A 26,221-nucleotide genomic window follows, 5' to 3' on the forward strand; every position below is an offset into this window, starting at 1 on the left:
CTCGGTCTATTTTTATTTTGAAATGGTAAAACCGGATAAGGTATTTGTTATTACAGATTTCTTGACGTCCACTCCCCGCTTTCGTCACGGGCGTATGTACGCACAGCAGCTCCAAGAGCTCCTGAGACGGCAGGGACAGGAACCGCTATTCTCTCTCTCCCTCTCTTTCCATATCTCATTTCTCTGTGTTATCCTGCCCCTAGGAGAGATAAAAAACAACTCTCCATATAAATATATATCGGAGGGAGGTAGCCGAATCGTCACCGGCTGGAAACTCCGATGGATTAGTTTTAAATAACCCCTCCCCACACCTCCCACCTCCTCTCCGGTAAGCACGTTTCGTTTAATTTTCCCACTCACGAGTTGCATTTCAATTGCTTGCACCGCCGTTTTGGTTTTTGTTTGTTTTCTTTAAATGGCAGACACACAGGCTACATATATAAAGATCTATTAGCGCGGGGTGATGATGTTTTTGCAGTGGGATTCCGTAGATGGTGGGGCTCTAGCGTTGCAGCAGCTGGGATGGGGATGCACTGCAGTCAGAGCCGCGCCGACCGCATCGACAGCACACAACAAGGCCCCCGCAGACAGCCTCCTGTTGATTTAGCCGCAAATAATTGCCCCCCATTGCCAATCGAAGCTGCCCCTTAATCGGGTTATGTGTGTCAAGTGTGTGCAAAGGCGGCACGTCCATCTTAACACTGGAATCAAACCACTGATGATGAGGAGGAAGGAGGAGGATGACTGGATAGACGGAGCAACGTGCATGCAGTCATAAACATAGCGGGGCAGCAGAGGTGGAAAAATTACACACTTTCAGTAGAAGTACAGTTTTTAAAGTACGAGTACTGATTCCTTTCCTTTATGTAAGTCCAGATAAAAAGTACAAGGCTTCATCCACCCATTTATCCACCGATCCATTTTCAGTACCACTTGTCCTCGTTCAAGTGAAGGGTGACCCACAAGATCCTGTCCCAGTTGATTTTGTGCAAGAGGCAGGTTACAAACTGGACTAGTCATCGCCCAATCGGAGAATTCTACTGTCGATTACATTGTTCCTTTCTCATATTGGTGAAACGCTATTCGTAGATTTGATTTTTGGAACCCGTCCTCCGTTATCCACTGAAAAACTCACGTGACCACGATCTTTGTGTGCAAGCCAAAGCCCTGTCTAATGTAAAAGTAGTGCCTTACCCCCATCTAGTGGCATCAATAGGCAGTTATAAACTGCACAAGTGCTCCATGACTCTGTATGTTTGGGTTTTTTTTTTTTTCAGATCGGATGGAGTATTTTTGAATGCCAGAAACTCGTGGTTATCAGACTGAATGAATTATTCCGGTAAATGAGGTTGAGCAATTCTCTTATGTAAGGCAATGGAAGGGGAATATCTTGATTTTCCTGCTACGTTCTCGCTCTCTACTTACATATTTTTTACATCATCACATCATCCACAGAAGTTGAATACGGCTATTTTGAGAACGTCAGGAGTAGAAAGTATCATCAAGTATCAACCGTCCTGTGGGGAGTTTGCATGTCGTCCCTCTATTTGTGTGGGTTCCCATCATCCCAAAACATGCTACACGTTAGCCAACTTGAAAACCAAATTGTCCACAAGTGTGAGAGTGTGAATGCTTTTTTTTGTGCCCTGTGATAGTTCAGGGTGGCGATCAGTTCAGGGTGTTTCTTGCCCAACAAATACCCCTGAGAGAGACTCCAGTTACCCGCCACCCTTAATGAGAACAAGTGCTCTAGAAAATAGACGGTTGGATGGATTAGCACCAAAAGCAATTCATGTTACACTATCACCTTAATGAGCACGGACGTCAGAGCTTGAGCTGAGCATGTCTAGTATGAGCATGGCTTATTTGTGTGGCTGAAAGAGAAACAGAAATCGACTGAAAGGAGCTTGACTGGCAAAAGGACTTGTTGTTATCAAAGTCACAATGGGCATCTGTTTGTCTTTGTTTTTTTTTTGTATCGCTGTCATGGATGAAGTTTTGAGAGAAAAAAAAAATGCCTCGAAAAGATTATATCAAACAAAACAGGACTGCTCACCAATCAATTCGACACAGTTGACGGAATTCGGAACGATTTAGTTGATTACTACGCCAATCCCGATCATACAGTGTCAATGTGAGACCCATTTGGACTTTCCGAAAGTCATTCCTTAATTCTTCTGCCACATAATCATTGCCCGAAGCGCAGCACATCATTATTTCCAATGTTTTGCTGCAAGAACCGTTGCCCTCTTCCACCGGCAAAAGTTGTGGAAACAAGTTTGAACAAAAGTTGAGGGGGGAATTCTCCATTTTTTTCCCCCCATTTTCACTTTCTTTTCTATCACACGCCATTTTATTTTCTTGATCTTACAAACGGTATACAGTAAACCCTTGCTTATTCATGGTTTACTCTTCACAAATTCATAAATGCCCGAACAGGCTACGAGATGGCACCAAAAGTCCTGGATAAATAGGAAAGTAGTAATTGGTGTCAAGAAACAATGTGGAATTCATACTGCACATCTGGACTGAGAGACCAGCTTTCTGTGTTGGAGGGAGGGAAAATCAGCCTTTGTTGTTGGTAAAAGTTTTGGATAGTCTTTCCTGCGTGAACACGACAGGCGCACATTTTTTCAAAATAAAATCTGGAAGACATCTGATTTTAAGGTTACTGTTGGAAAATGGGCGAGACGTTGGTCGACTGGTTACCACGTCCGCCTCACAGTGCAGAGGTGCAGGGTGCGATTCCGGCTCCGGCCTTTCTGTGTGGAGTTTGCTTGTTCTCCCCGTGCCCTCGTGGGTTTTCTCCGGGTACTCCGGTTTCCTCCCACATTCCAAAAGCATGCATGGCAGGTTGATGGAACACTCTAAATGGTCCCAACGTGCGATTGTGAGTGCGAATGGTTGTTCTTTTATGTGTGCCCTGCGATTGGCTGGCGACCAGTTCAGGTTGTACCCCGCCTATTCCCCGAAGACAGCTGTAATAGGCTCCAGCACGCCTGCGACCTTCATGAGGAAAAAGCGGATTAGAAAATGGATGGATGGATGTTGTAAGATGTGTTTGGATTGATTGTAAAGACTTTTGCAATCATATTTTGTGCTATATTTACAATGTAAACAAACATTTTTTGGGAGGAGGGAGGTGGGTCAATTCCTTTCTTTTTTTTACGATTTGTGGTGGGGCTCAGTTCCAAGTTGTTGATTTCCAATCCCAGGTGAAGACATCTGTGAAATAACATCAACATAAAACAAAGAGAATGATACTTCATGGTAATGCTAACTGGCATCTATTTTGCAGGGCTGTGACGCTTTAAACATTGGATTGAACACAAATTTTGCAGCAACCCACGAATAGGAGTCCGTCTTATATTCTTTGTCCTCTGTCACGGACGGCCCGTACTAGTGCTGTATTAACGAGCTGAGAGGAGTTGAGATGAACTGTATATCTGCCTTTGTGTGTTCGTGCGTCATTACTGTGTTTTTTTTCCATAAAGCACAATAGTTTGAAGTGTTATTTTTCCTCATTAAAATACACATTCCATCATTTTTTTGTTGACCCCAGTACTACTACTGTATTTTAATGTTGGTCTTTATGGTGGTATTGTGGGTCACAAGTTTCACACTCACTTTGTTAAGAAGCACCGTTGGGCTCGATAGCACACATCGACTTTGTGCGAGGCTCAGCTGTGAATTTATTTTTTTATAACTGGGTCTTTTCATGGCAATCACTTTGCAAGAGCAACACTGCCCGGCATTGTCCGGCTAATCTTGTAGCCTGGTGAAATGCAGCCATTGTCTTCTTGTTAATACACTGAATGAAGTCGCTTGTCTGACACAAGCAAATATTGTAACGATTCGGTGGGGCGGTGCCACCATATAGTGGGAGATTGTGGAGTCCGGTCAACACGCGGGCCGAGAAGTGACGGTCACATTTTAGTCTTGCATTGCGCGGTTGAATAAGGTCACGCGTGACGTCAGTGGAAGAAGGGTTGTGGGAAGTGTGACCCCAGTCATGTGAGCGCAAAGGGACCCCTACGCTTCAAGCGGACGATTGCAAAATAACTTTATGGTGACGCAGTTTATGAAGACCACAACTTTTTTATGCAAGTTTTTTTTTTTGTTGTTTTGAAAGATTGTAAATATTTTCTCTTGGTGTTTTATTTAAACACATAACTTGCTATTATAGAGAAAAACTGAGATCAATTTTGGATTCTGCAGCCCCCCAAAAAAGTTCAAAACAGCTGTCAGACATAAATGTCAGTAGGTTTTCCGACTTAAATTCATTTTTAAGGCCAAAAGAATATACGTGGGTTTTTTTGGGGTTTTTTTTTTTCCGTGTAGGCTCACACACACTAACGGGCGATGGTCCTGTTGTCACTCATTAGGCCACACCCCGCCAAAAACAACACAGCTCAGTCGCGCAGTTGTTGGTTCTTCCAGATTATCCCAAAGTACAGTAATTACGCTTCATCATTTTGTATTCTGGTATACTTTGTTTTTTAAATACAATACAGTGCCATTTTTCTTTCGAAAAAATCTGGGAAAAAAATGAATGCAATTTCAAATCTACAAGTAACGAATTGAATTGAACTAGTTAGCCAAGGCTTACTGCTAGCACACGCTATTATCCACTTATTTGACTCATTTTGGATGATCCCCAGCTTGGTTTTGAAATGGCATATTGGAAAAATGCGGTTTTGTGCACGTTCTCCTTTGGCAGCTTACATCTGAATTTCCATGACTGCCGCAACACTTCTCAATTTACAAGAAAGACAAGATGTAAGACATGTGAATCCTTTTCAACACGAAGCATAATCTTTGCACCTCTGCCAGAGCCAATGGAAGAAAAACTTTTTTTTTGTGATGTTGTAGCAATGTTAAACATATTAGTCTCAGTGGCCTGCAGACAGTAAGACATCAACGACGTCATAAAATGCATGATTTGTGCGGTATGCTAATAGCAGCCATGCAAAAGTGCAAAAGTAATGAGATTAGCAGTGCACGTCTACATTATTCCACGCTATTATCAAAATTGTTTCACTGTATCTTGCACTGGATTTGACACACTGCGTTGACCCTGACATGACTCGCCTTTTAATTTATGATATCGATCTCACAGCTTTACTATAAATGGACTTGTATCTCATTGCGGCTCCCAGCACGGTGCGTGTATGTGCGCTCATGCCGAAATGAAGGCTTTTGTTTCAGTGAATTAATTTCCAGTTTAGAATGATCAACTGTCGTCTTTTGAGGCCCTGCATCCGAAATCACATCACATGTTATTACTTTTGTTAAAAGCTCATAATCACCAAAATGGCTTTCAAGCTTTTTTCCCCCCCACTATGTCATGCCATGAGTGCGGCCTCCGCTCGGATATAATAAATACATTTGTCGGACTGTGCTTGCTTTTTGTTCTGTGCCCCACTTCAATTAATTTCAGGATGATGTCTTTGAAGGGGCAATTAATTTGAAGTTTTTTTAAAGCATGTTCGACCAAAAAAAAGATTCTCACCCAGCAGAGAAAGAGTTTCCAAACAACCTAAATCAGGGGTGTCAAACTCATTTTTGTCACGGGCCACATTTTAGTTACCGTTTTCCTTGCAGGGCTGAAACCATATAAAGAAGTCAAAAATAAATGTTTATTCATCCATTGTTTAAGTTACTGAAATAAGGGGTTTGGTAACAAGAAAATGCTTATAAGTATTACAAATGAGAATTTCAAATTTTGGTAGCGATTTTAGCACGCATCATGAAAGTTGCCATCTTTGATTTGCTTTCGCGGGCCACATAGAACGATATGGTGGGCCAGATCTGGCCCCCGGACCTTGAGTTTGACACCTGTGACCTAAATGATCTTGGAGATTCGGCGATTTCAGTGTTTTTAATCATCTCAGTTCTATTTGTTGTCTGGAGAAAAACTCCACACAGGGAAGGCCGGAGCCGGAATCGAACCGATGACCTCCGTACTGTGAGGCAGTCGTGCCAACCACTCAACCATGACATGAACACAGGTTGGGGACTGTTGGTGTAAATGAGACCAAAGCCCCATTTTCAACCTCTATCTTGAGAATGATCGAGCACCATGTGAAGTTTTCTTTCTGCCTGCGTCTTAGGCTGAGAGTCTTCCCGACAATGTGGGTCAGGATAAATATTGGACCCGGGCCACTTGTCACAAGAACTTGGACTCCTCGGAGGCATTAGAATAGCGTGACGTGTTCAGCTACAATGCTATCATCTGTTTTTCTTAGAGCGGGGAGGGGATTGTGGTTGTCATGACGTACTGTTTCCCTGCCACGCACAAAAAAGACAAAACAAACAAACAAAACATGTAATCGGGGCTTTCGTCTTGACATGTGGTTATTCCTGGTAGCGTCATGTGTGTCACTGACTCCGGAGATATAATTTGTCAGCTGCAACTTTTGATTATATTAACAAGTGGAAATGTGCGAAATCAGCCTGTTGCCTTCAAAGGCGCGCCCATAAATCTGTTCATCCGCTCCAAGGAAAATGTCCAAAAGACGCCGCGCACGACTGCGAGACACATTCACTGCAGTCACATGCCCACACAGACGTGATTCGTATGCGCGGCCAAATCAGAAAGACAGCGTATGTGTACAAACAGGACTAGATTGCCGAATGGGATTTGGGGATATTAACGCTCTGGTGGCCGCTGGCCTCGAATTTATTTCAAGAACATCTTTGTTATTCCATATCGATGGTATTGCATTCTGAGATCTGTCGTTACACCCTCTTTTCTGAGTCAGTGTTCATTGCCCTTGCGCAGTCTCCCCCCCCCGCCAGAATGAGCGTGGAACAAGGCCAAGGGGGCATTTTGGGCTGTTTTCGCTTGTAAATGCTAAACAGGGCCGAAGGAATTCAGTCACAAACTGTGTTGCTTTTGGCTCGTAACTGGCATGTCGGAGCGCCACTGTCATCCCCGTTACTGTACTGGAAACTATTTTCTCGATGGATGAGTACAACATTAAGAATTTGAAACACTTCCTCGCAAGATAGTTGTCACGAGGTGAGCACGTCTTGACACAAGAGTCTTTACCGTGGATCGACAATGGAGTCTTTAGCAAAAGATTGCTCCTGTTGGCATGTCGCCATCCTGAGTCACTCGAAACAATTAGCCATTGCCCCGTTCAACAGGCTGTTAATGTTGATGAAAGACAAATGAGCTGTCTGCCATCTTCGGCAAATAAGCAAACAGGCTTACTCATTCGCCGGTCCGTCATTCATCATATCCGTCAGTGGCCCGGGTACCCGTCTGTCATCGTCAGTCCATCATTATTTTTCAAGCCCTGTGTAACTGTAATCATCAGTCAGTCAGTCCGTCATGTGGGTTCAAGTGCGTTCCCGTCATCGCTTCTGTGAGTAAATTTCACCGATCCGCCATTCCGTCCCTTCAATACGCAAATAAATATCACATCATGAGAGGTTGTGCGTTCTCTGACGTTTTAACGAGACCGAAGCGTGCGTGAGCAACGGGCGAGTGTGGCTGCGAGCGAAAGGAAAACATAAGCAAATGGCACGCCAAACTTGTAAATGCAATGGCGGGGTGTAAAGTCTTCCGGCGAGTGTGGCTGTGCTGCTCGAAAAATAAAGTACAGCTTGTAAAAAGGCCTTAATGGCGTGGTTTCTCACAACGTACGACGATTGGTCGGACGCATTACAACTTGGTGGCACTAATGAGAGGCATCACAAGATTCTGCCATTTCAAAGGCAACACAGGTCCATGTCTTTGACTGTCACATTTTATTGTGCTAGTGTGGCATCTTTAGGTCATGATGGAAAGAGCGCAAAACGTGAAATGGTGAGGGTTTGGGTTTTTTTTTTTTTTTTTTTTTTTTGTGAAAATGCACAGAGGTGAATTTGTATATTGATAATTGCCAACTTGCACAATAGAAAAAAACAAAACAAAACAGAATGACGGGGCCGAAAGTCAAGATATTTGTAGAAAGTCAGTGTCAGTGCATGAAGAAAAGATGATTCAGTACAGCTCCACCACATTATGTTCTACTGTATAATTAGTTGTGCAGCTTAAAGTATGGTGTTTAATTTCAGCCTAATTGAAAGATTGTTCAGACGACCAGTTCTGAGCCTCCGAGGAAGCTGCTGAAATAATGGAACATTGAATCATAATTTCCCAACTGGCGTTGGCAGCTATACTCACCCCCCCCACCCCACAGAACCTAGAGAATGGGCTGCGTCCAATGTAAGGATAAAGACGCAGCAAAACTCACCGACGAGCGCGACGCCAGCCTCTCGCACCACCCGGGCTACCGTTATGGCGCCGACCCCACGCCGCAGCACTACCCCCCAAACTTCGGGGTCACCAGCATCCCCAATTACAACAACTTCCACGGCGGAGGCGGAGCTACGCAGGGGGTCACCGTCTTCGGAGGCGTGCACACGTCCTCGCAGTCCGGCACGCTGCGCTCCCGCGGAGGAACAGGTGAGATTTCATCCGTAGAAAAACACACCCGGAGGGGCTTTTGACAGCTGTTTTCATTTAGATTCGGCTTCGATGAGCGTTTGTACTCTGTGTTATTGCCACAATTAAAAATGCTTGTGAAAATGTGTTGAGAGGCGCTGCCTGGAAGGCCTGAAAGCTGTTGTGATAATCCAAGAGTGGTTTGGTGATGAAACTCAGAAACCGTTCAACCGTTGCAAAAACAAGGCGCATGGTGTGAAGGTCGTCGTAAATATCCAATTTTTTCTCGGCCACAAATGAGTCACGTAACTTGCTCTGAAACCTCATTATCAGTGAAAAGAGAAAAAAAAATCATCGGTGCCACTAGGGGACCGTATAGGAGGACCAGGCCCGGAGTGAGTAATCCAAACGTCCTGGCAAATTCCCGCTGAGCTGGACTGCAATATACACTGATGTAACGTAATCGGAATATCGTTAAAGCTATTTTCGACTGCTCTACTAATAAGCGAAACACGGATGTAAACAATCAATCGACAGCAGCATCTTGACCTTATGCAAGCGTTTGTAAAAATAATTGACGTCTTGTTTAAATACAGGCCTGGTACTCTCTGTAGTTGAGTCACTAAATTCAGCTGGTCACCATGTGAGAAAGACGTCACTAGGCACAACTTTAACTCATTCACTCCCAAAGACGTTTTTAAACGTCTTTTCAGACTTGGTATAGAATTGGCTGGTACTGAATGAGTTTTAATGTGCTAAAAAAACGCTTTTAGAAAAAAAATCAGTCTGATAGTGCTTGTGCTTTTGCATAAATCCATCAAGCCAAACCGTGAGCTGTTACGCCAAGTGCAGGAGTCAAACCCAAGTCAGAGTGTCGTCTCCGAAAACCAAAATGGTGGCCTGAGTTTACTATTTATACCTGCTTCCACCACTTCCTAAAAGCCAGAAGAAGTCTCTTTGGCAGAGGAGCGTCAAGCAAAAAAAAAAAAAAATGTTGACTTTACTAAACCGAAATAAAATGCCACGCGTCAGCAAGTCCTACTTATAGTGGCACATTGCAAACCACGTTAACCGTTTGAGTGCCAGCTTGCAGAAACTCTGCCCTACTTTTCGGGATTAACGAATGAGCCGAAACGAGGCCCGTCACCTCCGAAACATTTTGTTTTGCCATTACCCGCCACTCCTAATAGATTCATCGAGCCAGCGCAAGATGGATGTCCACTAGTTGCGAGTTAATGGAAAACAGCGTGACCCAAATGATCCCTGGAGCTCCGTCAAGCACATCTGAGGACGAGTAAGCAGAGACACGGCACAAGCGCGTGTTGCGTTACATGTACACGGGTGCATAAATTAACACCAGCTCTGACTTTGAAGTCAGCGCCCTTTTTCTCTGGAGTCAACAAATGATTGAACTGAATCCTTACTCTGTATGAAAAAGTCACCGTAGCGCCGTCCGCCGCATCCGGTGGGGGCACTGCCCTTCGAACAAAAAAAATCGCCACCGCTCGTGTTATTGGCCTTGAGTGATGGCGATTGCAACCAGATGACATACTGTCGGTAGTTCCTTCCAGATTCCAGACCTGCTGATTCAATGACAAAAACATAATACGGCCATAGCGCGGGATAAAAGGAAACAATAACACTAAAGATCAGAAGCCGCGTGTCGTTTGTGAAATAAAGCAGCAAATGAGATGAAAAGGGAGGGGGGGGAAAAAAGTGTGGGAGGCATTGACATTTCAGTGCCGCATATGTTCAGCATACGGACTGACCCAATGATGGAAACCACAAGAAAAAGCCGAGCATGCCAAGGCCAGACTTATCACGAGCCCTGCCGAGGTGGCAGCCGACTGAACCCTGACCACCCTTCTCATCCTCTCCCAGTAATGACATCCACAGGCCCAAAAACAAATCGACATTGACTCGAACCTGGCGCATAAGATGGAGCAAGTCCATCTGCAAAATCAGTCCCCTTTAGCGATGCGGCTTGGTTCTGCTTGCAGGGGTGACGCTGTTCGTGGCTCTGTACGACTACGAAGCCCGGACCGACGATGACCTCAGCTTCAGAAAAGGGGAGAGGTTCCAGATCCTCAACAGCACGTAAGCTTGAAAACATCTGCGGGACAGCACTTGAGGGCGGAGCTCCGATCGCATGATCAATCTGGAAATGGCACGCAAGGAGACCACTGGCAAATGTATTTTGGGGGGGGAAAAAAAGTTGTGAAGGTCCCAAGATAGAACAAGTAAGTCATCGTTGGGTCAGAGCTGGAGAACAATTTAGGCGCAAACATTTGTTTTCAAAAAAAGGGAGGGGACGATTTGAGGCATTTAATGTATATCACAGATCTATTTACAAATGAAGCCACTCGACCCATTTTGAATCCACTTCATGTTTCACTTAATTTAATAATTATTATTTTGCTCTGTAGCAGACATGAGAACGCACATTAGAAGAATTCCACTTGTTTTGGTTCCCAGTCGTGTCACATATTTGCGCTGATTGCAAGCCAAGGTTCTTTGTGCTCAAATGTAAGGATTGGCATTTGCTAGCCGGCCCACCAAGGGCAAATAGAGACAACACAAGTATTTGCAAATGAATGCCTACTCTGGATGAAATGTAAAACATTAGCAGTAGTAGCTAACAGGGAGAATATGTGCGGTTAGCCTTTTGGGAAGAACGAAACATCTTTGTAAAGAATGCCTACTCCGGATGAAATGTAAAACATTAGCTATAGTAGCTAACAGGGAGAATATGTGCAGTTAGCCTTTTGAAAAGAATGAAACATCTTTGTAAAGAATGCGTACTCTGGATGAAATGTAAAACATTAGGCTATAGTAGCTAACAATGTTAATATGTGCGGTTATCCTTTTGGGAGGAACGAAACATCTTTGTAAAGAATGTGTAGCGTTTTGTATTGATTGCCAGTAGACCTGCACGGCTCCAAAGCGCCTCTCACTTCCTGTCTGTCGTCGTTCCCTACAGAGAGGGTGACTGGTGGGAGGCCCGCTCCCTTACCACAGGTGGAACTGGTTACATTCCCAGTAATTACGTCGCTCCGGTGGACTCCATCCAAGCCGAAGAGTGAGTATGATTTTTTTTTTTCTTCCCCCTTTCATATATGACACTCGCAGAGCCTGTCATTAATATTTCAGGCTTCATCTCACAGCATGTGCCGTGAGAAATGAAAGATAAATGTTTGAAAGGCATGACGCTTTACAGTCACTTTATTCCCGCAGCTGGTATTTTGGTAAACTGGGCCGGAAGGATGCCGAGCGACAGCTGTTGTCCAACAGCAACGCCAGAGGCACCTTTCTCATCCGGGAAAGCGAAACAACCAAAGGTACACATGCCAACTTTTTTCCGGAAACATACGTCGCAAAAGCAACATAGCTGGAGACCTCAGAGTGCAATTAAACACACACACACACACACACACACACACACACACACACACACACACACACACACACACACACACTTGTATCAAAACATACAGTTCCGTAATTGCATTTCGATGCCACAAAATGATGGCAGAGGACTACTTTTGTCTAAATGGAGCTCCTCAATTCACTTCTACACCAAGATGCCACCAGTTGGCACCAAACCAAAACAATCCTCTAATATTGTTCTGGCCTGACCACAAACACAGCAAATAGGTGAGTTTTGAAGGAATGACAAAGAAAAAACTAATCTGCAAATTTGCGAATGCCAAGCCGCGAAAATGCAAGGACTTGCTGTTTTAATTAAACATTAGCTTTAGCGTTATTGAAGTTTAGTTTGGTAACGGGCGACAGTTTGAGCTTGAAACAAATGAATTCACTCGACTTCTTATGGGACAATGTTGCAAATTTCGCTGTACTTGAATGACTTACACATGTGGCTTTTAAAGATGCCCATCTACTTTGTGTGTGGTCTCGGTTCCAGGGGCTTACTCGCTCTCCATCCAGGACTGGGACGACATCAAGGGAGACCATGTCAAACACTACAAGATTCGCAAACTGGACAGCGGCGGTTACTACATCACCACCAGAGCCCAGTTCGAGACACTCCAGCAACTTGTACACCACTATTCCGGTGAGCTTTCGCCGAGAGTCTACGTTTGGATCGGCGCCACATCGTACGGCGTCACAGATGCGCGTCTCCTTCATGTCTCCCGCAGCGAGGGCGGCGGGGCTGTGCTGCCGGCTGATTGTGCCCTGCCACAAGGGCATGCCCCGTCTGACCGACCTGTCCGTCAAAACCAAAGACGTGTGGGAGATCCCGCGGGAGTCGCTGCAGCTCATCAAGCGACTCGGCAATGGACAGTTTGGGGAGGTCTGGATGGGTAAGTCATCCTGAGAAAATTTACCAACAGCAGCAACTTTTAATCGAAAATTTGTCACCAAAATGACTGTTTACTAATTGAGCGGTATTCCTTCAATACTATATTATTGTGCTTTTAATATAAAATGCAGTTTCAAATAATAACACTGATTTATTATATACAGTTGGATGAGATAACATTGAATTAAACTCTTAAATGCAATTCTTTCAGTGGGCCTCAATTATATGCACATTTTGGCTTTTCGTGGCAGGTCCCAATCCCCCGTGAGTAATCAAAAAATAAAGAATTCTCTTAAATAGATTGGTTCATCTGCTGATCGGATCAGTGATCGGTTTAATTCTTTTAAGCTCACTGATCGGTGATCGGCTCAATGGTATGAATGGTATGAAGCCGTGGTTCCATGGTTCCATGCGAGTGGCAAAATATTGAGAAAAAAACGTTATATGATGCAATGCAATTCTACGTACTGCTAATTTGACGGCAAACAATTTTGACTGCCGTAAATTTTTAGCATGTTGTTTTTAAACCGCACTCACTGTCACACCGTGCAGTTCTACCAATTTGAACTCCAGTTCAGCAGTTTTTAATTTAAAAATAAAAATGTATCGTTTAATTTCAAGATTTTTTTTTTACTTCACTTCTATTTCGTTTTATGATTGTTTTATTTTACGTTGTATTGTTGGGCTGTTTCGTTTTGATCCTTGTTCTCTTTTATTATCCTTTAATTTGTATAACTTTTTTTTATGACGCGCCATTTTCGATTGCATTTTTAAACAGCTCTCTGTGTGTTCCACTGCAGTCAAGCAGTACGCCGCTGCAAGCTACAGCCACAATCATAAAAATACGGTGAAATAAACACGCTCATCAAAATGGCGTCGCCGTAAAAATAAAAGCGTTTTGATTCGTTTTATGAAAAGGATACTAAAATATCAACAAAATTGTTCACAACATGAAGAGTTCAGACTAAATGAGGAGGACTAAAGTGTTCAGTGAGCATCCAAATAATCTGTAACTGCAACTGTTGGCATTTTGCAGGCACGTGGAACGGCACCACCAAGGTGGCGGTGAAGACCCTGAAGCCGGGCACCATGTCGCCCGAGTCCTTCCTGGAGGAGGCGCAGATCATGAAGAAGTTGCGGCACGATAAGCTGGTGCAGCTGTATGCCGTGGTTTCCGAGGAGCCCATCTACATCGTCACAGAGTACATGAATAAAGGTACTGCGGGATGGCATCGAGATTACAACCCCCCCCGCCACCCCACATGTCGTGTACCTAATTCATGGGCGCATATGAACCACTCAGTAGGTGTCGTCCACATATAGAACATGTGCCAAGGCCAACTCTGACAAGAGCGATGACAGCAGGCGGGCTTCCCGAGCTTCGTCAGTCGCCAATAAAGCGTAACTTTAGTGGCACCAATCCCAGCACGGATCTCACGTCACTTGTTTTTCTTCTCCCTTTCTGTTCTGTTGTTTTGGCTCAAAACACACGCAACGTCAGACTTGATTTTACGGCAGCTCGGTGCTGCTTGCAGGCTGATTAAAAAAAAAAAAATTGTACAAGAAGTGAATTATCATTTCAGAGCAGCTTTTTGCAAGGGAAGCGAGTGTGTGTGTTTGTGTGTGTGTGTGTGTGAAAGGCAGCCAAATGCCGAGCAGTGAAGTTCAAGGGGAAATACACGTGCCAGTAAGGTGCTTTGTGACTCCTCCCACAGGGCACAACTTGGCCAACGAAATCATTTCTTCAAAACAGCTTTTTGCGAGTGGGTGTGTGCAAGTGGTGCAGAGCGAAATTCAAGCAAAATACACACACCCAGTCGCACAATTTGAAACTCCTCCCCGATTACATTTTTTATTCCCAGTACTGTACTTGTTTATGAGTGGAGTGAGTGTTTTTTTTTTGTGAGGCACGTGAGCGGTGAGAAGAGAAGTCAAGGAAATCCAGAGAGCAGTCACAAGCGTCGTCATTTTTATTCAGAGAAGCTCAAGGGAAAAACACAGCCTGTCACTTGCATTCCGATTGTGTGGTGCATTGCCTTAACTTCTCTCCTAACCGTTTGCACACCTCACAAGCACCGACTCACTCTACTTGCAAAAAAAAAAAAAAAAATGTAAATGCCTGGAGTTGTGACTGAGGGAGGACTTACAATTAATGTGACTATTCTGTATATTTCCTTGACTTTTCTCCTCACCGCTTGCCCACCTTGCACACACCCACTTGCAAAAAAAAAAAACAAAAAAACAACAACAACAAAAAAACAGAGTGTTTATTGACAATTTAACAGAAATTAAAAGAGTCAAGAGACACAAATGATATTGCGCTTTGTGTGTTTCAGGGAGTTTGCTCGACTTCCTCAAAGATGGAGAAGGGCGAGGCCTGAAACTTCCGAATCTGGTGGACATGGCGGCTCAGGTATGACATCAAAGCTAAAACTTTCACCGCTGTTCTTCAAACTATTGGACAAAGCAAGACGTTACAAAAACGCTTTGTAATTCGTAGGGTTGCCAGTGAAGTCCACTTTCAAACCAAATGACAGTGGCTTTTGTGCGTTTGTGAATTGTGATGAAACCAAATAACAGAGTCAATTTCCCAGGTGGCAGCCGGCATGGCGTACATCGAGAGGATGAACTACATCCACAGGGACCTGCGCTCTGCCAACATCCTGGTCGGAGACAGTCTGGTGTGTAAGATTGCTGACTTCGGTCTGGCCAGGCTCATTGAGGACAACGAGTACACAGCGAGACAAGGTAGATTACGCTGATGAAAATGGATTCATGCCAGCCATCTTCTCGAAAAGAAGTGTTTGTCCAGAGCTGATGTGTTCAGGTGTTGAGCGTCTGTCTTTGCCATTTTGGGGGATTTTCACAAATGAGCTTTTTCATTTGACGTGTCTGGGAAACAAATGCACACGCGGTCGCGGCATGGCAGCGCCACATAACGACGCCATAACACGTTTGCGTCTCAGAAAGGCAAAGAAACAAACAGATTCCAAGATTTGGGTGGAAAAAATTCCGATACCAGATTAACTGGCCATCACTCGTGCTACCCTTCAAAAAGACATTCCCTCTTTTTGAAGGATATAAATAAAAATGTATTGTGTTGTACTGCCTGAATGATTTGTGGGAAATTTATTCCACGACCTTGAAAATGTAAGTCCCACTTTTTGTAAACCCAAAAAATGCGAGGTTGACTTTTCTAAAATGTTTCAGATTTTTTTTATTAATCATTTGTAGGTGCAAAGTTTCCAATTAAGTGGACTGCACCCGAGGCAGCTCTGTACGGGAAGTTCACCATCAAGTCCGACGTGTGGTCCTTCGGCATCTTGCTGACAGAGCTTGTGACCAAAGGCCGGGTGCCCTATCCAGGGGGGGGGGACCACTGCTCTAGTCCTAATCCAGTGCTCTTGTAGTTCTTCTTTTGTCCCCTCGAGTCATCCTCACGTGCTCTTCTATTCATTCTCCGGTACTCCTCGAGTAACTCTTGTCCCACTCAAGATCTGCTCCCGAGCCCTTCCCTGCTTTTCCGGAGTCCTCCTGTGGTCCTCATTCAGTGCCCTCGTAGTACTCCTTTGCAACAGACAAAATAGCCAAAGATGGCCGCAAGCTAAACCAAAATCGGTTCAACACTCTAAAAATAGACGGTGGACCACTTTCCGTGTTGCGCGTGAGTGAGTTTTTCATGAATTATTAAATGTGAAACTCTGCGTCCTTCACTCCTGTCTCTGAAGAGATCACACTTTAGTTTGGTTAGTGATGTAATCCGCAGGTTTTGTCCTATCGGGGCAACATCACAATTTTACTTTCTTCAAGATGTTTTCATAATTGTAAACATAAGGCATGGGAGTACTACTTCCTGGTGTTCGAAAGTGACTGACTCCCGTTGACTTGAGCAGACTTCAGATAATCCCTAAAAGGTTGAAATTTGTTCTTATTTAGTTTAAAAAAAAAAAAAAACTCTGGGCGGCACGGCGGTCCAGTGGTTAGCGTGTCGACCTCGCAGTGCAGAGGTCACGGTTTCGATCCCGGCTCCGGGCCTCCCTGTGTGGAGTGTGCATGTTCTCCCTTTGCCTGTGTGGGTTTTCGCCGGGTGCTCCGGTTTCCTCCCACATTCCAAAAACATGCATGGCAGGCTGATTGAACACTCCAAATCGTCCCGAGGTGTGTGTGTGAGCGTGGATGGTTGTTCGTCTCTGTGTGCCCTGCGATTGGCTGGCACCTGGTTCAGGGTGTCCCTTTTACTGCCCGAAGACAGCTGGGAAAGGCTCCAGCACGCCTCGCGACCCTTTTGAGGATAAAGCAGTTCAGAAAATGGATGGATGGATGGAAAAAACTCTTTTTTTGAGGGGGCGGGGGGTTCTCCTACTCCCCCCAGATCTGTGATTGGCCATTCTTTTTTTTTTTTTTTTTTTTTTACTTGCTGATCAGTGATCAGCTCCAGAAACCTGATCGTTTTAAAGCTTCCTTTTAGTTTCACTTCAGCATAAGGACCATTGTGGCATCTATAACACAACATTTGTACGTTGTATGAAGCTTCAGTGCCTGACCTACATTACACAGTGAACAGAAAACAATATGGAACCACAATGATCCATTCCAGTCTGAATACGATCGCGCTTTCTGTTTTTCTTTCCGACGATGACGCCAAGCACCAAAATGCACTTTTTCCACCAGTACAGAAAAAGAAAAGAAATCACCATTTGACTACTTAAGGCATCACATCTCCCCCACTCCCCTCCCCTTCCCTGTGTGGTCCAGGCATGAACAATCGCGAAGTGCTGGAGCAGGTGGAGCGGGGCTACCGCATGCCGTGCCCACAGGACTGCCCCACATCGCTCCACGAGCTCATGGTGCAGTGCTGGAAGAAAGACCCCGAGGAGAGGCCCACCTTCGAGTACCTGCAGGCCTTTTTGGAGGACTACTTCACTGCCACCGAGCCTCAGTACCAGCCGGGGGATAATCTCTGAGTGGCTTTTCCCAACTGTCCAACAGAGGGAGCCACATACCCTGCTATCCTCTTTCTTGCACCCAGGTGACTAAAAAAAAAAAGCTGGTCTCCCAACCTCTTCCAAGCCACGCGCGCGCGCGCGCGCGCACACACACACACACACACACACACACACACACACAGAAAGGCAAGATGACTATAAGGAGGGACATGGGGCCTGCCATGGATGCAAAAAGACGACGGTGAGCTGTGTAACTTGTACGTAGTGTAAATACAAAAATTGCTTGTTTACTTCTTTCTGTTGGTTCCATTCGACATTCTACTTTTTGATATTTTTGGAAGCAGTTAATCCAAGGTGCATTGTAGGAAAGCTTGTAGGTAGACTGAAAAGATCAATTAAGGAGCTTGCCCACGTTCCTCCATTTTTTTCCTTTCTTCTTTTTTTTGTGTCAAATCATCACAATGATGCGCAAATGTTGACGCCTTGAGGTTGACAATTTAATGTCACCATCCTGTGTAAGATTCCTGCTTCCAATTCGGGCAAATTTCCTTATAGGAGTGCATCTAAGACTACGTTCATGCTGCAGGGCATGATGCCCAATTAGGATTTATTTATTTTATTTATTTTTTTGTTAAATTCAATCTTTGTATGTACTCGTTCACATTACAAAAACGAATGCGACATCAAGTGACACACACACACACTCACAAAACAACAACAACAACAAAACGATGATCACAGCGTTTACGGAAATAAATAAAATTGTGCGCATAGTGGCTCATTTGAGAATGACAGATGAGCACACCCGGAGCAAGTAGACCCATACATATGAAGAGGCCGTGGTCGGATTTGAAAAAAATAAAAATAAATCGTAATTGTAGTCTTCACATCACATGAAAAAAATCTGATACAAATCTCACATGGGCCAAAAACGGGAATACTGTAACCTGCAGTGTGAACATAGTCCATGTACGAGCCCTGGAATTCACTCATAATGGTTGCTACAGACTTTTTTTTTTTGTGCGTCCTCTTATGATTGACGTGTCCACCCAATTTTGTGTTGATTGATGAAAATGATGTCCGGGGCTGATTTCTTCGATTGTTTTTTTTCTTTTTGAAATTTCAACCGGCACTACTGAATGAGTTTTAGGAGGTCTTGTTTGAAACACGTAAAATATTAACACCACTTTCAATAGAATGATCACGCTTGGCTAAATTGTTGTAAAATGTTTTCTAACACGTTGAGGCCTCCAAAAAAGACTGTTTATGATTGGGTAACAATTATTTGGAGGGAAATCACCGAGTGTTTTGAGTTTTGCATTCCATGGAGAGTCATTAAATTTTGTCGCCATGCTTAGCCTGTGACGCAAACTCAAATTCCTCATAATTTGGTGTTTCCGTCTCCTTTGTGCACAAAATTCTCATTTGCAACAAAATCTCTTTTGTCATCCATTTTTTCAGGACTTCCCAAAAAAGCCGCAATTAGCATGAAATGGCACTTTTGAACCGAAACATCACAGACTTTGTCTTTTTGTTAGAAGTCTCTTGCAGCTAATTTGTTGGTCTACTCATGATAGATATGCCCACCAAATTTTACATTGCGAAATCAAACTGGCTTGAGGGGCTGAAATTTCAAAGACAAGTCTGTTTTTGAGGCACCCCCTTGAAACAGTCAAAATAAAGTGGGCACTTTGAACCAAAACGGCAGACTTCATGTTTCTCTTCAGGCATGGGTTCTTTGGAGGTTTTTTTTTCTGGCATGCCTCCCGAATTCCGTGCTAAGAATTGAAATCTGCTTTGGCGGCTGAATCCGATGGGGAGTTTGTATTTGAAGTACCCCTAGAAATGTCCAAAATGACCCCAAAATGGCTCGTTTGAGCCAAAATGGCAGACCCCAGTGTTATGGTTTTGTTTTTTTTTCCGGCAGGGCTTCTTGACACTTTTACTGTATGTGGGTCTACTCATGCCAGACATGCCTTCCATATTTCACGTTGCTATGACAACGGCTTTTGGGACTGAATTTTCCAAATCTGTAAGACCAGTCTATTCAAGAAGGACTCCTGGAAACGACCCAAAAATGGCCGCTTCAAGCCATAGGGTGGACTTCCTGTTTCTTTTCAGCCATGATTTCTTGAGAGTCTTTTGTGGGGCGACTCATGATAGAAATGGCTATCAAATGTCATGTTGCTGAGTAAAACCGGCTTCGAGGGGCAACGTTTTCTTTGTATTGTTTTCTACTTAGTTCATTGAATATTAACATGACCACTACATGTAATATCGCTAATACTGCTCCTTTTCGTTTTTCTCAAGGAACTCCGATGTACTATAATACCTGTTCTTGCCTTTTTCCTCTTGAGTAAGACTCTCCTATCGTAAAGCAGGGTTTCCTCAAACTGGATGCATTCCACAATTTCATAGGAATCAAAGACAAGGTGTGCTTGCTTGATGATCAATGACTGCCCCCACCCACCCCGCCCCTGCTGTAATTGCCCGATGCCAGTTTGGGAAACCCTGCTGCAAGGAAATGTCTTCTACTAATTGCCTAGTGAACTCTTCCACCCTGCCTCGCCACAAAGTGTGAATGCAAGCACTTGAGCGGCCATGCAAACAAGCAAAGAAAATTTTTTTTTTTTTTTTTTAACTGCCACTCAGAGAAAGCCAAACATGCGTTCGAGACCAAACATGTTTACATCCTTTCAGAGCATCGATGCCTGCAGCGCTTGGGAGCATTCCATGTCAACCTTTCCCGTGCGTCTTTTACGTTGTTTTACTGTATCTGTCATTATAATTTATTGTCTTATTATCTGTACATGGTTTGAAATTAAACACAAACACACACAAAAGGAAAAAAAAAAAAGAATTGCCATGGACCATTTTGTTGCGTCCTCTTTTGCAAAACCGCTGCAGAAATGTCAGCGGTGTGTGTACTCCAGCCATTTCGTTTTCTTCCCCTCTGGGCTTCATGTCAATCACTCAAAGCCAAAATGACTGAACTGAATGCAACCTGTATGCAAATCAGCAACAACAGCGTGTCCATCAGCCACAAGAATAAGGACAGATCGCGTTTCATTGACTGTCATGGCTGAACCTAGTTTTTAATCTATGAATTGTTTGTATTGCTAAAAGAAGGTGGGTGACAAGAGACTTTAAAATAGCATATGCAACATTTGAGGAGCCAAATGTTTGGTGTGGAAAAAGCCCCGAAAACATTTTACCGTCATCATATATCGTAGCTTAATCATTACATAATTTTTCAAAATTAGCACATGTGCATGAAAACAGATATTTCCTTGTCAAATGATGCCGCTCATCATTTTATTTGAACCCTTTCATGCACCCTTGTAACCTGCTAACATGACAAGCTGTCCACTGTAGTAACCGCTGTCCCGAAAGCGTTAAAAGTCAAACAAATATGTTGGAAATGTCCGTGGAATATCATCACAAAAGCTATTCTAATAAATTCAATTCATTCTTATGAAATCATTGTTGTTTAATATGTATTAAATACATGTGTGTACTACTCTAGACTGCGTTTCAAAAAAAACATTAAGGCACACTAAAGACACCCATTTTTTTGTGCTTTTGTACTTATATAATCAACAATGCAGATTATTTTTGACAATTTTTTTAAATCTTATTGCAATGTATTCTTTTGATTTTTTTTCCATAGTCATTTTCAAATATAAAGTAAAAATTGGTTAAATATAACAAACAGTTTTCCTTGAAAAAAGACACAACTTGGACATTAAAAAAAAAAAAAATCGAAGTTTACAAAGTTATCATAAAAATGGAATGGCGCCCTCATTAGTCATCGATAACGTATAAGACAGTATTTGGCTTCTAACACACACCATGGCAGTCAGCGGGTCGTAATTGGATGTGCGGCGTGTAGATTATTATTATTATTTTTTTAATAAGTGTTGTCATCGAAGCCTTTCTGGACAATCTGGCTTGGCAAGACGCTCAGCTATTTGCTGAGCCGTGATTGATTGGACTTGGGCGTGGAGAATTTGCATATAGCAGCAACGGGAGCAACAGCGCACGTACGCACGCACCCACACGTCGAGAATCCGGCGGATGGCGGGGGAGCTTCGCGTGAGTCTGTGTGCGGTGATGTGCGACAACCTGTGAAGGCGGACAAAGTTTGCCACATTACCTCACACGGGTAAGCAGCCTTGCTGAAGAATTGCGTGAGGCGTGAGGCGGTGATAAGTGTTTTCGTTCTCAGGATGGAAGATGGAAACGGTTGGACGGAGGAACCGGAGCAACTTGAACCTCCTTTGCCCCTCAAGTCTGATGATGAGGATGATGGAAACCAACTTTTCTTTCCGCTTGCTTGCCGCTACATGCACACAAACAGTAAGAGGAAAATAGTAGATCCAGTGTAAGTTCTTTAGTCCTAAATATATTGAATATTGAACCAAAACAAGAAGGAACAGCGCAAGTCTCGCTTATTTAGTCCTCTCTCTCACTTCACTTACTTCGCTTGTGACACTTTCAGAACGGATATGTGATCACTAACAGTGCAGCAACACATGTAGGCTACTTCGCTGACACTTTCAGAACGGGTATGTGATCACTAACAGTGCAGCAACACATGTAGGCAGACAATATAACAATACACACCCTGCGTATATTCTTTATCTTCTGCGTCGAAAGGGGAAAAATTGTAGCTTGGGTTTGGAACTGCTCATTTATTGTTTAAGTGCAATGCTGTCGTACGCTGGTAAAAGTAATGGTTCAACAATAATTGCTTATTTTAAAGAGATATCAAAAATAATAATAACAATTGCACAAAATGGTATAATATCGATAGTGTATAATCCCACAGATTTCCACCCTGGAATGTGTCAAGGCTTGAGTCGTCACCGTGCCGTTTGCTGCCAATGGCGTAGAAACCCCGAGCTGCCCTCCATAAACTGGTAAGACGACAACAACAAATTTAAATCCCAGTACGGGGGAAGTAATGAAGTACAAATATGTCGCTGGGGCATATATCTCAGTTGAAACCGTATATGTGTTTGGCTCAAACATACCTCGCATGCGTCTGCACGGACAGCAAGAAAAAGGGAACGGGTGATCGAGCAGGATCCCGGGGACTTCAGGGTCGTCCGTTACTTCAGGAGAGCAGTTGACTCTTGTCTTTTTTATCTCCCCTCACACATATCTGCACTTGTGCTCGTGTACAACGTGAGCACATTTCCGACCTTTGTCTTTTGGGGAAACTGCTTCAAGTTCTTGTGTGCGTCAGGATACGACGACAGGTGCCACCGGGCGTCTCGGTGAACGTGCCGCACTTCTCTGCGCCACCCGAGGAGCTCGTATCGAGGGTCGACGATGTGATGCCGATACCGACCGCAGCTTCCTCCGCGGCTTCCTCTCATATAGCGCGGAGACGAACAAGCCTGCCAAAAGAGTCGAGTGAGTCGTGTTTTAGTTTGGCACTCGTCATCTCTCATTGTGTCATCACGGCACAGGTTTCCCGTTCCCTCTTAATGTCTGTCTACATGTTACATTCGTTTATCTTAAACCAAGGCATTGAGTGGTACGGGAGGGGCGGGGCTAAAATAATAGTTGATATGAGTCTCCGGCGGAAAAAAAAAACATGAAAACAAAACGTAAATAAAAGAGTCACTATCAAACAGAAAAATGAGAACTGTGTAACTTTCCATCAACACACACAAAAAAAAATGAAAACATGTCATCGCAATCTATCATAGCAGAAGTAAAACAAGAGAAAGCCGAACTGTCCATCATTGCACAGGTGGTTAAAAAAAAACAGAATGTGTATTATATTATATATAAATATTATTATTTGCTATATTTAATCAGGAATTATTTTGGAGGCTATCAACACAAGATGACAAACTCACAATCAATCGAATCTGCTTGTTGGTTAGCTTTTTTTTTATTATCTATGTAATCAATGTATTTTTTGAAACGCTTGATTTTCAAGTACATATGTTTTGATGGATTTTGTGGTCAGGAAACATCTTCATCACCTACTCCTCGGACTCGTCTTGTGAGATGATCGGCCTTGTTGACTTCCTCTCCAAAAATGGCTTCCAACCTGCTGTAAAGCCAGCATTTTTTGTTTTGTTTTTTTAAACACAAATATCTTTTTTTTTCATGTCGCATTTTTTAAAATTTTACAATGGTGCCTTAATAGACGAGATCACTTGATCCTGTGATCATGCGCTTAACTCAAAACACTCATATCTCAGATTCTCAGTTAAAATAAAATATGTGTTGTTTGTTTTTAACCACGCGACGCTTCTAGAGTGAATGCTGGTCATTAGCCTGTCTATGGCGTTTTGTATTATTTCGTAGAATGAAGTTAAGCTGACTTTTAAATAACATTTGACAGCAAACTTCAACTGGAGCGGCAAAGAAACAGCTTGAGGCCTCTTTTTTGAAGGACTGTTCAAACGGCTGCTTGTTGTGAACTTAGTTGAGAGGAGTTTACTGCCGCCAAACAGCACACACATTCCAAATTTGTGCTCACAAGTCAAACCAAAAAAATAAATAAATAAAAAAAATCCCAAGGGCAGCTTGCATGTCCAAAAGCTCATACAAACGGGACGCTCGTTTCTCAAGGCACCATTGTATATTAAATAATCGTAATGCTGGAATGTTTATGGCACAGGTGGACACAGCTGACGGGCCCCTGACAAACATGGACGTCACCACCTGGGAGAACACAATCATGAAGGATGTAAGTGAACGGCACAACTTTTCTTTCTTATTCTTAGTATCTTTTAATTTATATTTGGTCATGATTTTTTTTTTTTTTTTTTTTTTTGAGGGGGGAGACATTTCTGGAATAATTTTTTCCAATTTAAAAAAATGCCTTCCATTGTTTTTTTTCAAATGTGACGACAAGCAACATTTCGCACAAATTTATATACATTTATTTTGACACAGTCATTTGATTACTTTAAATGTGCTTGAATGACATTGAGGACAACAAAAGAGAGAGCATAATAGTGGGTACCGGGCGATAAAAATGTGAAAAACAGGCATTTTTAAAGATGGGGAAAAAATACATATTTTTAAAAAGATTGAATAATCAAATATGATTGCCATCCCTGAAAGGATTCCAATAATTGTGTTTATTTTCCTGGCAGCCATCCACCCCTATCATTGTGGCTATCAGTCCACGCTACAAGGCAGACATTGAAAGCTGTGTTGTGAACACCCGCGGCGGTCTGCACACGAAATACATTTACTCCATGGTAAGGCCTGCATTGGATATAAAAAAAGTCCACACACCCCTGGTCAAATGCCGTTTTTTTTCCTGTTTTTTTTTGGGGGGGGAATTAGAATCATGTGGTTGCGCAATTCTGTGCACCTTCTTATGTCTGGGTTCAGAGTTAATCATTACCAATCAAACTCATTTAATTGAGAGTCCACTCACAACAGCTACCATTTAAGGTGCGTCAATTTTATTTTCTGATTTTTTTTTTTTTTTTTTCCTTTAAGATGCGGCATTAATTTATCCAACAGGGCAGCTTGAACTTCCGGTTCATCCCTGTGCTCTTCCTCGACGCCTCCCAGGTTATCTGTTCCTCCTCATTTTTTTTTTTTTTTTTTTTTTTTTTTTTTGCTTTGATGGCGACGTAGTTTGCTGAGCGTTTGTCCGTGCTGTGTCTCCATGCAGAAGGATGTTCCGGGATGGCTTCAGAACACGCGTGTCTACCGCTGGCCCCGGGACATGGATGACCTGTTGCTGCGACTGCTGAGAGAGGAGAGATTTGTTCCTCCTCCAGTGCCCGTGGAGCTCACCGTCTTCATCACACCTGTGGTTGCCACACCTTAAATCCAACTGTTGTATCTCTATAGATGGGTCATTACAGAATCGGAGGACAGTTCAGGTACCGATAATTTTGAAAAAAATGATTTCTTTTATTATTTTCTTATCCCTTCAAGAAAAAAAACAACAATGATTATTATTATCTAGTATGATTTGATTTTATTTGTCTTTGAATATTTTGCTGTTTGGCGAAACATTGTTCCAGATACTTAGGCCACTGAAAAAAAAAACTTGTAAATTGTTGCTGAATAGATCATTTACAAATGTACTTTTTTTACAGCACAGTTCGGTTGTATTTAACTTGAGTACACTAAATATGCTTTTTAGCCGTAAAACCTCTGCCTCTGTATTTTTTCTGACTGTGTTGTTGACTAGTTGTTTGGCACACGCAGATTCAACCTATTCGCGGAATTTTTTTTATTTTTTTGCTTTGTTCAATATTTCTTTTAATATGTTTTGTAATTAAAATATATATTTTTAGGAGGATTCTGGTGGGGATTTCTGTGTATAATTGACACCACTTATAAATGCACTGAATAAAAAAAACAAGTGTAAAAATATAGATCGATAGAAAGATAGATTTCATATTTTTTTCCTTCTAAGCCGAATCAGTCAAAAAAATGTTTTTTTTTTTTTATGATTTGAAACAGGTGTTTTGAGTTAAAACTCACTATTCTTTAAATGAATACAATCTCTGTGATCTA

At 43.0% G+C, this 26,221-nt stretch overlaps 2 protein-coding genes across 2 annotated transcripts; both read left to right on the top strand.

The window, feature by feature from the left end:
• Positions 1–58: 58 nt before the first annotated feature.
• On the top strand, positions 59–20,833 carry LOC109517462 (tyrosine-protein kinase fyna). The gene is made up of 12 exons (XM_019872646.1): positions 59–328; positions 8,193–8,458; positions 10,438–10,534; positions 11,418–11,516; positions 11,672–11,775; positions 12,360–12,509; positions 12,595–12,759; positions 13,795–13,974; positions 15,095–15,171; positions 15,353–15,506; positions 15,993–16,124; positions 17,514–20,833. Exons 2-12 carry the CDS (start codon positions 8,203–8,205, stop codon positions 17,720–17,722), a joined length of 1,623 nt encoding a protein of 540 aa, XP_019728205.1. The 5' UTR covers positions 59–328; positions 8,193–8,202; the 3' UTR covers positions 17,723–20,833.
• A 640-nt stretch (positions 20,834–21,473) lies between these two features.
• LOC109517222 (adapter protein CIKS-like) lies at positions 21,474–26,054 on the top strand. The gene is made up of 8 exons (XM_019872248.1): positions 21,474–22,063; positions 22,536–22,626; positions 22,956–23,125; positions 23,691–23,779; positions 24,351–24,419; positions 24,832–24,939; positions 25,211–25,261; positions 25,365–26,054. Exons 1-8 carry the CDS (start codon positions 21,934–21,936, stop codon positions 25,521–25,523), a joined length of 867 nt encoding a protein of 288 aa, XP_019727807.1. The 5' UTR covers positions 21,474–21,933; the 3' UTR covers positions 25,524–26,054.
• Positions 26,055–26,221: the final 167 nt, after the last annotated feature.

This window comes from Hippocampus comes, unplaced genomic scaffold (genome assembly GCF_001891065.2).
Source record: "Hippocampus comes isolate QL1 unplaced genomic scaffold, H_comes_QL1_v1.1 scaffold92, whole genome shotgun sequence".
Classification (NCBI taxonomy): Eukaryota; Metazoa; Chordata; class Actinopteri; order Syngnathiformes; family Syngnathidae; genus Hippocampus; species Hippocampus comes.